The sequence below is a fragment of the Podarcis melisellensis genome, assembly GCF_964234715.1.
Source record: "Podarcis melisellensis genome assembly, chromosome: 12".
Classification (NCBI taxonomy): Eukaryota; Metazoa; Chordata; class Lepidosauria; order Squamata; family Lacertidae; genus Podarcis; species Podarcis melisellensis.
This window is the reverse complement of record NC_138544.1, coordinates 25,058,520-25,073,888: the sequence shown is the minus strand read 5'-3', so window position 1 is coordinate 25,073,888 and position 15,369 is coordinate 25,058,520. Positions and strand designations below refer to the sequence as shown.

The 15,369-nt window shown below is 40.6% G+C and overlaps 1 protein-coding gene across 4 annotated transcripts; it reads right to left on the bottom strand.

Annotated features, from left to right (window-relative positions):
• Nucleotides 1-371: 371 nt before the first annotated feature.
• Nucleotides 372-15,230, bottom strand: HNRNPA2B1 (heterogeneous nuclear ribonucleoprotein A2/B1). 4 transcript variants are annotated; one of them, XR_014162003.1, is made up of 13 exons: nucleotides 14,998-15,230; nucleotides 8,952-9,062; nucleotides 7,385-7,531; nucleotides 6,260-6,470; nucleotides 5,294-5,395; nucleotides 5,130-5,210; nucleotides 4,856-4,918; nucleotides 4,040-4,159; nucleotides 3,526-3,648; nucleotides 2,696-2,778; nucleotides 1,627-2,537; nucleotides 1,265-1,369; nucleotides 372-662 (listed from the first exon to the last, which is right to left on the bottom strand). XR_014162003.1 is itself a non-coding variant. In XM_081883413.1 (11 exons), exons 1-10 carry the CDS (start codon nucleotides 15,034-15,036, stop codon nucleotides 2,717-2,719), a joined length of 1,059 nt encoding a protein of 352 aa, XP_081739539.1. In that variant the 5' UTR covers nucleotides 15,037-15,230; the 3' UTR covers nucleotides 372-1,369; nucleotides 2,696-2,716. The 4 variants fall into 4 exon arrangements, 1 of the variants encoding a protein (XP_081739539.1); XR_014162005.1 differs by having other exon boundaries at nucleotides 15,007-15,230; XR_014162004.1 differs by lacking the exon at nucleotides 1,627-2,537.
• Nucleotides 15,231-15,369: the final 139 nt, after the last annotated feature.

The window sequence follows — 15,369 nt, the reverse complement described above, 5'->3', positions numbered from 1 at the left end:
ACGACATTCAAATGACATTCTACTTGTTCAAAGGTGTTGCTGTGCATGCAAGGTTCAGTAGATCCATTAGCATGTTTAGGTCACACTGGGGAATGGAGTGCAGAAAAGCAGTTGACCCACTTAACCAAATACTTCTGCAGATATTGATGTTGTACCCACAGCATATTGATACCTTCCTCTTACTTGCAGCTATCTTTTTTGACTACATAGCCATTGTAAATCAGCACCCAAATTGGATCTAGTCTATGAGATACCATAAAATATGCTGTATGTTCCCTCAAAGAGTTCCTATCTTCTAGACTGAAGTGTCATGTAGTAGTAAGGTTTATATTTTAACTGTATGAAATGTTAAAATGTTATCAGACTAGAAATATTTTTGTATAAAAGTTTATTATCACTTATAAAAAATATGACACAGTATTTGCTGTCTTAAAACATTAATTTTGATTTCCTATTCAGGCTGAATTCTAAGAACAGGTGCTACTATAGTTTTATATATTTTAAAAAGCATTACAATAGGCTGCACTAATATTAATTTAACCTAAAAAGGTTTTATAAAACCAGCAAAACCATCTATTTTGTGATGAGCATAGAAAAATCTTATTTCTTGAAGTTTCTGTGGTTGACCACTTCTTCATTAGTTACCTGCAGCTGGCACCTTCCTGCCAAAGAAAAAGAAAGTATCTGAAGAAGTTTATCATGTATGCTTCTTTGTATCACCTACAGGAAAACTTCAGCAAATGGCTATAATCCAGATGAGGCAAGTCAAGACCTTTTAGTGTACAGATTGTACCAGAGACAAACTTTAAAAGACAAATATTTGCGCTGAAAAAGCTGTGGCTGGTATGCCTATGACTACAACCGCAGAATTAAACAATATGCTACTCTTTAAATTGCAGCAACAATACATGGCAAACAATGGCAAAGGAACCTGACATTTAACACATCTTCAACAAATATGCAAGAAAAACCAATTAGCATCCTAGCCAATTCATTTAGCAAGTCATAAAAATTCCACCTCATGTATTATTTTCTTGTATACAACTATCACGCAAGAATGAGTGTTATAAACCAATGAGTAAAATTAGTCCTACATTTTAAGTTCTATAATAAGTATCTTCAGACAACACAGTAGACAATTTTCATAACAATAAAATTTCAGCTGCCCTGAATGCCTAAGAGTTCACCATTTTCCTTTAAAGTGTTTTAAAAAATTGAAGGATAAAAACATGAAATTGTACCATGTAAGTGAGCTGCAACATACCATTTTAACTAACCATAGCAGGGATGGGACCCTTGCAAAGTTTTAATGGACACTTGGCTGGTTCATTTGCTCAGCAGGTCTATTGCTTGTCCATGGTGCATAAAGCTAGATTCCAGCAGGGGGAAAGATAGGTTAAGCAGCTGAAGTTAAAATAAATGAAAATATAATAGCAAAAACAAAAACCCACATCCCAAGAAACAAACAAAAACAGTAATCTTAAATTTTTCAACCACAATTGTTAACTTGGTTCATTGCTATGTTAAACTAGATAATATACCACTATACTGAAACAGTACACTGTCATATAGTATTAGTTTCTTGTTTTTGGAATATTAAGAAAGGAAAAGTAAATAAGATCTTACCTAAAGAAGTTTAACTGAAGCTTAGAACTATTTTGCTCTACACCCTCAGCTCTCGTTGGCATCCTTATAAAACTACTGTAGTTAAAGCTCTGCAGAAGTACAGCACAGCTTTTTAAGACTGGCTGAACTTAGTGCCGTTCTCAAGAGTTCTCTTGCACTAGACCTGTGTCCCTGGAAGAGTACCTCGCTGGGGATATTTCCTTTCCTTGCCATTGAAGAAGCAGCATCTAAAAGATCTAAAAAGGTGTTTCTCCTTGCAGAGATATCCCTTAAGTTATCTAGGTATTTTAAACCTGGTGATTTACAGAAAACATTATCTGACCACATTTACATGTACAACAATGACTTTGTAGTATTTGTGGGACCTTCTACTACCCACTCCTTGCCTTAATTTACAACGTATTTTAAATAAATCTAAGATTACACAACATTTCCTTTAGAATTATTTTATTAAATCATAAATGTACAACAGCTTCTTAACTCTACACACGCACTTAAATTTTTAAAAGGAAAACGTTATGTCTTATTACACCATGATCCTGGCTAATAGCTTTTCAAAACTTTGAGAAAATTCTTTAAAAAAGGTTTCACATGTCACCTGAAACTTACAAATTTAACATTATCAAAGGAATGCTTCTACACTCTTACAAAGACCACTAGAAAGAAACAACAATTAAAAAGCTAAGAAACTGTCTCAAAGGCATTTTTACAATCCTTCCTCCACAGTAAGGTATGTTATTAAATAATCCAATCCATTCACAAAATGGCTCTCTGCATCTGCTCTGGTGTCTTCTGCCATATCACTGCATATTTATGCATGACTGAGATAAGTTTCCTTAACAATGTTATTCGAAAACCTGAAGCTGTTCTTTTACCTCTGGGCTCATCCTCTCCTATTTATACAGTGAAGCCTGTTTCAACAGAAGTAAAGAGTAAAAAAATAGGTTATGAAGTTATCCATCTACCCAATTTCTTTTTTAAAGGAAAGATAATATCCTAAAAAGCTTTTACCCCTGCAGCTAAAGTCAAGAAACACTGCAATTTTAGCATTTTAAAAATGTACACTCACCCATGAAAAGCTTACAGAAGATCAGTAACGGCTCCGCCCTCCATATCCCCCACTTCCTCCACTTCCTCCAGGACCATAGTTTCCTGTATTGTTAAAATGGAAAGCATAAAATTAACACAGATGAACAGCCATTCTCAAGCTTCATCAAAATCTTACTTTTAAACTGCAATCACCCAAATTCCTCAATTCTACAGTCAATTAGTGCTCTCAACATCTTTCAATCAAAATTGACATCAAAGTAGATCACCAGATCTAATTAAATCTACAAACATTCCTGTCTTAGAACTGTATCAACAGGGGGAGGTGGTAGCTGCCCTTTTCAAGGAGACACAGATCGATCTGTACAACATGTATGCCAGGCTTTCACAACCTGACCAACTCCCACTTGTTTTGGAGGACAAGTCCCAGTAGCCCAGGCCAGTATGGCTAATTAAAGGGGATGGGGGAAGTTGTAGTTTAAAGACTGATGTATGCAAATGGCAAAAGAGATTCCTCAGAATTATGCTACAATTTGGAATGACCACAACTAGGCCTCCAGAAAGGGTTGTGCAGGTAGGAATAGGTTTGATTCTTAATTGCTGGGTCACCGGGGGCAGTCCACTTCAATTGCAAGTTACCTCTTGACTTTCTGTGTACATACAGCTTTCACGCCTATTGGGAAAAATAAAGCACTACAATGGGAGTGGGTTGCAGGGTGCAAACCCTCCCACTATCACTCACCGGTGTGCTATTAGGAAAAGATAGCAATGACCCTCTTCCTCTCCTGAAGGCAAATCAAGGATTTGTGGGAAGGGGGGGTAGATACTTTTCTATTTCACTTTTCGTATTACCTCCACCATATGGTCCTCCCATGTTCCTGCTTCCACCAAAATTTCCACTCTTCATTGGACCATAGTTTGAGGGCTGTTGGTTGTAGTTTCCAAAATCATTGTAATTTCCTCCTCCATAATTGCCTGAATCAATAAAAAGTTTATGCTGAATAATCAAAATGCTAGCTTTGAATATAGAATATCACAAAAAATATACCTTCAACTTATATAGAACGCTGTTGGCCATCACATGGACTGCAATGTTTTTTTAATACTCTACTATCAGCCTTTAGATCAGCTGTGATAAACACATTTTTAGCCCTTGTAGTTATCAAACTTCAGAACACCTTTTGTGTTCCAGTTTCAAGAGCGATGTATTTTTATCTTGCCTTTCAGGCAATTATTATCCCCCACAGCACCCCAAATAATTTTTTAGTAAAAAGACATACTCTGCCCCCACAAATACGATTGAATTCCTTCCACAATAGAGAGGACTAAAGCTAAGGCCCAGTGTTCTAATTCCTTTCAACATTACCTCCTCCGTAGTTGTCATAGCCACCTCCATAGCCCCCACCCTGGTTGCCATATCCAGGTCCTCCACCACCATATCCTCCTCTTCCTCCACCATAACCAGGACTGCCTCCAAAATTGCCACCTATTGTAAAACAAGTCTCAGTAAACATGCAGAAAAACATGCAGCTTATATCAGAGTTGAACTTATATTTCAGATAGAGTATTATGGCCACAACCATATCCTTTTAAAGAAAAAATATGCATGTAGCAGACTATGAATTTGCTTGGAAAGAGACTTTTATACCACACTGATTCTCCTCTATAAAGCAATGTGTCACATAGTATGGGGGCTGCTGCTTGACAAAAACCTAATCAATAGAAACATCAATATATGCTGCTATCCTGCAAGCCACTTGATAAAATTTTACTCATGTAATTGCACTTTGCAATAATAAAATTATGCGCATGTCTTGAAATCAAACCATAAAGCCACATCTGGTGTTTACAAAGGCACATGGCTTTGCAAGTGCTGATAATAAACAATGCTTGCCAAGGTGCAATACACATGTATGTGGAAGCCTCGTGGGCCTTATTAGGTCTGGAGGCCAGAGGTCCTCCATCACTGATTTGGAGGAATGATTTGGTTCCAAAAGAAAACTATTTGAATTACAGCGTATTTATATGGTTGACAATGGATTACGGGCATATGATAGCAATTACATTGATTTTGAGTATTTTTAGACCCAATTGGACCATAAAGAAAATTTAATTGCTTAAACCATTTCCACTAGAGCACACATACATACTATGTCTTCCTAAGCAAATTAAAGAGACTAACCTCCTGGTCCCCCGCCATATCCATTATATCCATCACCAAATCCACGACCGCCTCCATAGCCATCTGTTAAAAATAAAGTTTTTCCTATTAGTTTACCTAGTGCAAAAAATGAAAACATTAATGGTTGCTGGTCATATCATATTCATAAGGAAAAGGAAGACTACCGTTAACAGTGTTCTTATTTTTATGAAACTCCGGGACATAAAAACTTTAACAGATTAGTCTACATGGGCTTATTTAGTGCTTTGCAAAGATCACTGATGAAATGACTTACCAGATCCACCTCTGAAGTTACTTCCAGGTCCAGGTCCAAAGTTTCCACCACCTCCACGCGAGTCTCCGAAGCCAAAGTTACCTAAAAGTGTTCATCAGCTTAAGTTAACTACAATACTATTTCCAAAATATCTAATGTAAATACGATGCAATTTGCAAACATACCTCCTCGTCCACTCCTTGAGCTCTGAACCTCTTGCATTTCTTGTCTAGATAAAGCTTTTCTTACTTCTGCATTATGACCATTGATAGTATGGTATTTCTGCACTGTGTTCACAAAAGATGGTGAGGGAAAATAAACAAATGATACAACCTTCAATCTAATCCCTCACAGCAGTTTCAGTTCAAAATTTGAGAAAACATTAATGAAGACTGCAACACTGGTGAAATTCAATTTTATACACTGACTTTCTACACTGGTACAAAATGTAAACCTGACCCAGAAATAATTCTATGTATGCCTACTCAGAAATCCCACTCTTCATTCATGCTTACTCCCAGAAATAAAAGATTGCAGCCAGGCTTCTACATTTTTGTTCAGTGTGCTTAACAAGGTTGAAATAGTCACTGCCTTCTGGAGAAGTTGCAGCTGCAGATGTAGACAATCGTCCTAGCAGTTGTGTGGAGATCCTTGCCACTCTGAATCTCTGAGCTTCAAAGGAAAGTTAGGGGTTGCTTGGCCCAGAATAAAAGGGAAATGATAGGATTACTTGCTCAACATGCATCCTTTTCCTGCTAGAGGTAGGAGAGCCCAGTTCTAGTTTGTTGTTCAGCAGGCAGTGAATACCTTCAACAAGAAAGGTGTGCATGGTCCCCATGACACCTTCCTGCAGGAAAGTGGAAGATGTTCTTGCCACTGCTCAGAAGAGATCCAAATACCTCTGCCATATCACAATCTGGCAAGCAACACTGATTAGTTGGCTACCAAGGCCAGCTTAAAACAGTGGCAACCATTTTCTTGCACTTGGTATGCAATTTTCATACATGCATGTAAGAAGAAATGGCAACCTGCAGTGGTTGCACTACATCCTGAAATGACTTGCTTGCCGATACAGTGATATATAGAACCAGGCCCAAACACGGGTACATAAAACATGTAAGTTACAAAGATAATTAATAATATTTACTTACATACAATTTTATCCACTGGATCATGGTCATCAAAAGTTACAAATCCAAAGCCCCTCTTTTTACCAGATTGTCTGTCTGTAATTATTTCAATTGTGTCGATTTTTCCATATTCCGAGAAGTAGTCTCTAAGGTGATGTTCCTCAGTATCTTCTTTAATTCCACCAACAAACAATTTTTTCACAGTTACATGAGCTCCAGGTTTTCCAGATTCCTTGAAAAATAAGTTTAGCAAAACTGCCTAGTTAATTGTTGGTCAAACAAAAAACAAAACCCTGAATTTCTAGTTGCTGGTGTTAACGAATTACTAAAAATGTGAAAACTGGCCATTTCCATTTCTGCTGCATTAAATAAACATCAGAAAACTTTAATAATCGTGTAGGAAACTAACACCTTAAGCAGTACTTATTTCAGGAAGGTTTCAGCAGTTGTCTTTTTCTGTTATCGCTATGGCCTATAATTTTGGCAAAGTGCAACATTCATAAACACTTTAAGAATGCTCAGATCACTTCACGTACATTAGCATGTTGCAATGCTGAGAACAATCCTGTAAAATTGTTTTATTATTCCCATATATTGGGGTTTGAGTGGCTTGAGTTCACAGCAGAGGCAAGACTTGAACTAGGAGTTTCCCCATTTGTAACTGTTTGAGGCAATGTGCCATGCCAACACTCAGTTTCTATCATCAAATATATTAACTTTAGATCCCTGGCTTTTGTTGTACGATCACATAATCACAGAATTGAAAGGAACCCTGAGGATAATCTAGTCCAGGTCATTGCAGCGCAGGAATATGCAGCTGCCCCATCCAGGGATCAAACATGCGAACCTTGGCATTATGAACACCATGCTGTAACCAACTGAGCTTTTTCCTCAGCTGCATGCTGCCAACATTCAATTAACTGCTTGAGACCTGCCACAGAAAAGTCACTGCATGAAATCCATACCTCAGCACAGGTTAAAAAGTATTGCTAAATGGGTCTAGCCCATTGAGCATGTATGTCCTCCAAGTTGCAGTATTTTACACCCAGCAGCAAAAACATTTTCTGAATATTATAAACTTGTCTGCTTTAAGAGACACAGATAAGAGATAAAAATATCTCAAATTTAAAACAGAACAAAACTTACCTCCCTGGCTACAGCTCTTTTCGGCTCAACTACTCTTCCATCAATGGAATGAGGTCTGGCAGCCATTGCTGCATCAACTTCAGCCATGGAAGAGAATGTTACAAAACCAAATCCTCGTGAGCGTTTGCTTGCAGGGTCTCTCATAACCTACAAGATGAAGGTTGTGCATTTCAACTATTAAGTTCTAAATTACAATTATTGCCACACACATTTTGCTATCAGCAATAATTCTGTTTAGCAATTACTTTTCTAAGCAGTTGCTAATTAGAAATACAACTGTACCCTAAAGAATGTAGTTTAAGAATTGAAGTCTGAACAAATAACCGAGGGAAAGAATTTGGAAACTATCAAAGGCTGTCAGCGAATAGTACTGCTGCTAACAGGGATTGCTAATCTATAGCTCTCCATGTTACTGGACTTAAACTCTCTTCTACTCCAGCTAGCATGGTCAATGGTCAGGGATAATGCAAATTGTAGTTTAACAATATCTGGAAGGCCACAGGTTCCTCATCCCTTGACCAACAACATGGTGTGCTGCAAAAATAAAGGCTTTGTCAAGATGGCAAAGATGGCTGCTGTGGCTCAGAAAAACAACCAATACACACAACACCCATCTGAAATGGCAAAAAATAATAATGAGGAAACATTTCCTCTTCCAGAATATGTACTTTTTAAAAGAGCATTTTAAAATAAAATTAATGGCCAGCAGACATTGCTGGAAAATCTTTGATCAATAACTCAAAAGATAATGATATGAATTGTGGTAACATTGGTAAACAGGTGTAACATAGGTACAAAAAAGAAACACTAACATACCCAATGGCACAATTTTATAGTTCTAATTCTACGTGGACATGGGTTTATATTTATAAAATGTCTGTCATACTACATGGCACCCATGAAAACTTTTAGAAAGTAGACATCAACGTGGCACAGAGTGTAAAGTTCTAAGAAAATACAGTTAACATCTCAATGGGAACTCCAAAATAGGTGTTTGCATCCCACCCCTATATTTTAAGTTATACACAATATATTTCATGAAAGAGGAATTATAGGCTTCATAAAAAGTGATGACTGAATGTTTCAATTTTCTGATTTTAAAAATCACAATCTATGATAATCAATGGCTAAATCAGGAAAGCTTACTGACATTAACCTGTCACTACCCAAAAATAACATTTTCTATTTGTGTTATTAAGAGAGATTCTAGACTGAAAGCTAAAAATTGTATACAAGCACCATTAGCTGCAAGGAAGAACTAAACCTCTTAATCTCAGAAAAGATGCAATTGTTCTTATGGGTGATCAATGTCTATTAACCATTGAAGAGTGCATCTCACACTTCAGCACAAAGGAAACAGAAGTCTGCTCTTCTAGACAAATCTGAAGACAGTTATGGCTGCTAATGAACCAAACATGGTTTCATCCTGCATCCTGTCTTCCAGTGCATCTGGGTTCAAAGAGGACCAGACTAGCAACCAGAATATATTGCCTATTTTTTCCAGATTAATTTCCCCCCATACCCAAAGCTATCTAAAATCAAACAAAGATTAATGCACACAACTTACCACACAATCCGTTAACTTTCCCCATTGCTCATAGTAGTTTCTCAAACTTTCTTCTGTGGTTTCGAAGCTTAAGCCACCAATGAATAGTTTGCGGAACTGCTCTTTTTCCCTCTAATTCAAAGGAGAGAAAAAATAGTAATATAGCATAAAATTTCTTCCTAAACACATACTAGATTTTATATATCCAATAATAACTGAGGCACTATCTTTTCTATTTGGGTCAAGCACTTCAGTTGGAAAAATATAAAAAATACATAGTCTAGGTTTTATGTTCGTCAGGAAACAACTGAGAAAAGCCTTTTGGAACTTAATGTCTACAAAAGAAACCCAGGATTTAATACAAACTGGAAAATAGTCGTAGCTAATCTTTTTGATTCTTTACAGCAGGGGGAGGATGTTGAGCTGAGAATCGTGCAAGATTTTCCAGATATGTGAACCTATAGACCTCACAATTTAACATCCTGATAATATGGCTTCAAGCAGAAATTCTACTCTGGAAAACACACTCTATGTCATTTGTGGCAAATAAAAACCTCATCAAAACCAACCAGGTGAACTCTAACACTGTACAGTGGTACCTTGGTTCTCAAATGCCTTGGTACTCAAACAACTTGGAACCCAAACACTGCAAACTGGGAAGTAAGTGTTCCGGTTTGCGAACTTTTTTCCTAAGCCAAACTGCAATAAAAAACACTGCCAGTTTCTTCTCTACTCTTTTTCAAAGACTGCAACATAGTTGCACATTACAAACCTCTACACATGGTATTGTTTCTATGTATGCTAGTCCAACAATTATTATGTGGATATTTAGTATACAAGCTGTTAGTTCAGGGGTTCTTTCTATCCTTATGGCCCACTTGAGAGGGCAAAATGGTGAAAAACAAACAGTCACAAGATGGACCAAGCTTGTTTTTTTTTCCAGCTCTGGAGGCTAGGACCTGAACCCAAAGCAATGGATTCAAGTTACAAAAAATGAGATTCTGACTAAACATCAGGAAGAACTGAGAGCAAGAGTAGTTGATAATGGACTCACACAAGGTGGTGGACTCTTCTCCCCTAGATGTTTTTAAGCAGATGTTGATTGCTATCTGTCCTGTATGATTTAGTTGCAGGGGGTTGGACTAGATGACCCTTGTGGTTCCTTCCAACTCTACAATTCAATGATTCTAAGAGGTTGCCATAATCAACTGGCAATTACTGACATCACTATTTACTTACATATGATCCCTCTTGATAATTGCCATACTTTTTGACACAGTAATTTCCTTGTGGCATTGAGTTCCATAGTTCAGCTTTCCTCAAGTCAAAAACACTGGCTCTGGAGGTGACATGCCCTAGCATTCCCATTTTAGGCAGAATTTGCTAATCTAGAATCTCTAAAACAGAGCCACATTAGTTTGTATCTCCTGGCCCCAAAAAAGATGCCTCTCAAAGTATTCATCTATCCATCAGTTTGTAGAGAAGAATAGTATTGTTATTTCATTACTTCTCCTTGCTCTATAAACCTTTACTTCCTCCAACACTAGCTTCCTTCTCTAATCACCATGCTGTCTGTTCCCAAATTAATAAATATTACCCCACTCTTCTTTCATTTCCAGGCCATCTTTACTCAATTCAGGGAGGTGATTAATGCCTTCTTGTGAAAGCGGGTGGTCCCTACCTGCTTGAAGGAAGCAGTGGCAAGACCACTCCTTAATATGCCCTCCCTGGATTCAGAAAATCTAAGTAATTACTGGTCAGCTACAAATATCCCCTTCTTGGGCAAGGTTCTTGAGTTGGTGGTTGCAGACCAGATCCTGGCACTCTTGGAGGAAACTGATTTTCCAGATTCATGTCAATCAGCCTTTAGGCCCACTTTCAGCAAAGAAATTACTTTTGTTGCTCTGTATGATCTCTGTCAGGATAGGAGATATGCATCCCCGTTAATTTGCCTTCACCTCTCAGTGGCTTTCAGTACCATCAACCACGGCATCCTTGAGTGAAAGTCCAGGATGGGGGTAGCTCGCGCCCAGTGGTTCTGGTCGTACTTGGATAATTTCCAAAAGGTTATGCTTGGGGAGAGCTCTTCAGCCCCATGGAGCTTCAATGTGGGGTTCAATTTTATCCCCTATACTGTTTTATAAACATCTACAGCACATGAAACTGCTGAGTGGGGTTATCCAGAGCTTTGTAGTACATTGCCAGCAATATGCCGCTGGCGCAGCCTCAAGGACTGACTCTTGCCTATGAACCAACCTAAGCCTTACAGTAACATCTCAGGCCCTTCTTTGTGTGCCTCCTCCATGAGGTCATAGAATGATGGAACCAGGGATCCCAGGGGTCATCTCGTCCAATCTCCTGCAATGCAGGAAATTACAGCTAAACAATCTCTGACAAGAGGACCACCCAACCATTCTTTGAAAACTTCCAACCATCTTTTGAATGGCGGCAACACAAGAATAGACCATGGTTCCCCATTTGTGGTATTCTCTCCCCAATGAGGCTCGCCTGGTGCATCATTACATATCTTTAGGCACCAGGCAAATACGATTCTCTGTAACCAGGCATTTGGCTGATTGAACATTCCGTGGCCTTTTTAAATGTGTTTCGTATGAAGGTTATTTATTTGTTTTTATTCTTGTTTGATTATGTACATTGTGCTCTGGTTTTGTATTGTTATGCTGTGAACTGCCTATGATTGTCAGATGAAGGGCCATATACAAATTTAAAATAAACTTCCTCCACCTACATGTGTACATGCACACAAGGCAGCTGTCCAGTTCCTAAAGCCAGTACAGTCATACCTCACGATAAATATGCTTCAGGGTAAGTATTTTCGGGTTGTGCACTGCGGCGACCTAGAAGTAACAGAGCGTGTTACTTCTGGGTTTCGCCACTCGAGCATGTGCAAAGTCAAAATGACATCACGCACATGCGGCGAAACGCAACTGGCGCATCTTACGTTGTGTTCAGGATGCAAACAGGGCTCCAGAACGGATCCCGTTCACATCCCGGGGTACCACTGTATGTTATTCTGAGATAGAGTGAAGTGTTCTTCTATTAAAAGCTTCTGGAGAGGCTTCCTAACTCATAACTGGGGGGGGGGGGCATGCTTAGAGGAGCCAAGAATGCACAGGAACATCCCAGAGGTGCTTCTTTTCCTCTCAATCGCAATACAACTGCCCATTTTTCCTCCTGCCTTCCAATTTTTCTCCTCCCCTCACACTTGGCCAGCCACATTGATATCTATTTACCCTTTCCTCCCTTCTACCTGATGCCACTCTCCCCATATGCCTATTACTGTGCACGTGGGGACCTGCTGTTGAGGAAAAAGTGGATGTATGAGAAGGCACTGTCCAGCTTCTTGAAAGGAGGCTGAGGCCCATCAATAATCCATGTCCACAACTTGAGAAATATACTGTTTTTTCTTTTTACCACCACTACCCAAATTTAAGGCACAGAAATGAGCATAAGAACACCATAGCCAAGAATTAAGATACAAGGAGAAGATTATCAGTTTTCCAGAGTACAGTACTGTATTATCTACACAGTATTCCTCAGCAGAAAACAGAATTTGAAATGAAAATTTTCAGATTGTATGTGAGGAAAAGAGTTATATTTTATATGTATGTTTCTTCCTGAGAGCACTGTTGAGCATAAGCCAGTTTAAAACAGCAACCATGTTTAATTCATACTAAAATAAATCATAACTATAGTGGAAAAGTTGCCATAAAATAAGAGATGATAATTTCAACAAATTTGTAGGCCAAATAACCAGCTGAGCAGAAAAACAGCATTATAGTCAGCCCCATGTCTTTTTCACAAAATGTGGACCATTTTCAGTTCTTGGTGTGTTTCAAAGACCCCACAAGCAAGAAAAATTTTATTACTGTTAAGATAACTGTGTTTTTCATACTTTTAAAGCTTTACCACACTTTGGTTTTACAACATAATAGAAGTTGACAAAATATTCAAGACTGATCGGAAAATAAAGGAGTTAATTTGAATCTACTATGCATTCCCCACATTTAATCCCCCAAAAGCATGTTTATCGACTTGTCCTCAAGTCTAACAGGGTTGAGAAACAAGGGTTGTCCAAGCAGTTTGCGGGTCAGACCTAGAAAGGTCGCCATGGGGATTTAACATTACTACTGACTCAAACCAATAGCAGTCTGGAATTACTTTAAATAAGAAATGTAGCCCTGCACCTACCTTTTAAGATTCTACTACACTCCCGGAAATACTATTTTAAAAGTTCCCGAGGCATACTAACGTTATTTGTTAAGTGCGATAAGGCCCCGCGCTTCGCTGCGTTTAAGTCTTCAAGACCCAAAGGTTCAAGGAAGTAAGCGGCAACGTGTACGCTGAGGCAAATTCTTTTGATTAATCGACTTTAACATGACGATCTGAAACACCTGATGAGGAAGGCAGACGCGAGTTTATAAGCCTTGCTCACCCTTCAAGAACTTAAGAATGCCATAGGGTTGGCTGCTCCTCCGCCTCTCCAGCGAGGATGGCTCCGCCATGTGACGGCTCCGAGAACCCGAGGTGCACAGCGGGCTGAGAGAAAATGGCGCCGAGCACCACCGGGAGGGGGCTCGTTCCCAGAAGGCCAAGAAAGGCTACAGCATTCCGCTCTGCTGCGCACGCGCGCTCCCCCCTCCCCATCAGATTAGGGAGGAGGAGGAGGGAACCCGCCTTTTGTCTTTACTCGCTCCTTCACTTCGTACGCTTTCGCTCCCTCCTTTCCGTACTATACATACGGCTCAGTCCTTTTCAGGCAGACTGGAAATGGAAAAAAACTTCTGACCTCCATAATTCTCCCTAGTCCTATGGGGGAGGATCCCCAACTTGTCGTAACTACTTAGCCGCCACAGCCTCCCCCCCGCCTCAAGTGCTGCCGTCCCTTCCAGAACCTTCCACACTAACGTCTTCAGCCTAGCAGGCAACAAGCGCCGCCAACTGCGCCACCAAGTGTTTTCCAGTTAACGGACTCTGCGTCATCTCAAGTATCTACGCTACTGGCGTATTGTGCCGCAGTTAGTCCCCGCACTAGTCGGCACCACTGCACCGCAATCCCTTCCACGCAAACTGAGCTTTAGGCATCTCCCGCTAACGTAACGGAGCTACGTGCTTTGCGTAACGCGGTTGGAGAATGCGATCCCGTCTTTCTGGTAATGGCGGACCTCATTCTTACGTAGTTAAAAATTCACACATCCTTGCCGCCCCAGGGTTTTGGTTTTTTTTAATACGCGAAACCACAAAATTGGCGCGACGTAACCGGGGCAAAAAGTAATAACGAATCGACCACTCTTCCATATTGTACTGCTTTTTGCTTAAACCCTCGTTAACCTGAGGTAACGCAAAGCCGTTTAATATGGCGAGAGACGTTTTTGAAAGGGACACCCAAAATGCGCATCGTCATCTCCAGCGAGGCCATCGACTGTTTCCGGACGCAGCCGGCGACGTCCGGCTTTGGCCGAAGAGTACTCGAACCTCGAAAAAGCGCCTTCGATAATTTCCGGAAAGAACCGAAGGCAACAAAAGCCCACCCATTGCTGTAGTCCGGAAATTGCCGAAGATCCACGAAGACTAATAATCGCGCCAAAAAAAATGGGGAGTATAATTAACCAAGGCCCCATCCACCCCGCTTTCTATCTTCTATCAGCTTTGCTAGCAGTAACCTAGCGGCGCAAACGGTATAAACGTGTGCGCTTTCTCCTCCCGCCCCCTCAAGCGCTTCCTTTGTCGCTTGGGGAAAATAAAAGCCCTGTCATTAATGGTATTCAAATTCAGTGCTGTATTAAATAGGTTCTGGCAAAAATACCTTCCGTGAGCGAGCGGCTGACGGCACCCGCCATTAGGCGCCTCCTGAGCCCCTTCAAAAAACAACCCACGGGACCAAATTTAACCCCTTTTCCCAGTACCCGCCATTTACACCCCACCCCTGCTCTCTGTCTAGCGCCTTGGCTTTCCAGGAGGCTCGCCCGCCCGCCCGCCCGCCATCCCCATAAGGACACAATGAGTGGAAAAAGGTCGGCCATTACTGAGCCACGCCGTCCGTTACCTCACTCACCCAGTCGCTCTCCCGGTCTCCGCGAGGCATTTTCGGCCGGTTGAAGAAGCAAAGAAAAGCAAGGGAGGAGGCGAAAGGGTCTTTTTTAAAAAATTAAAAATCGCTGCGGTCTTTTTTCTGAGGCGAGCCCCCTCAGCAGGCAGGCAGGCAAGCAGGCGCGGTGGCGGCGGCAGCAGCAGCAATGGAAGTGTGTGGAGCGGCTAACGACTGCGCGGGCGGCGGCGGCGGTGACGACGTCGACGGCGGCGCAGCAGCGAAGGGCGGGAACGAAAGAGGGCGGAGCCTCTGCTTCCTCGCGCAGCGGCGCTGAGGGGAAAAAAAAACCTGCCCAGCCCCCCTCCGCGCTCCCGCCCTTGGCTGCGG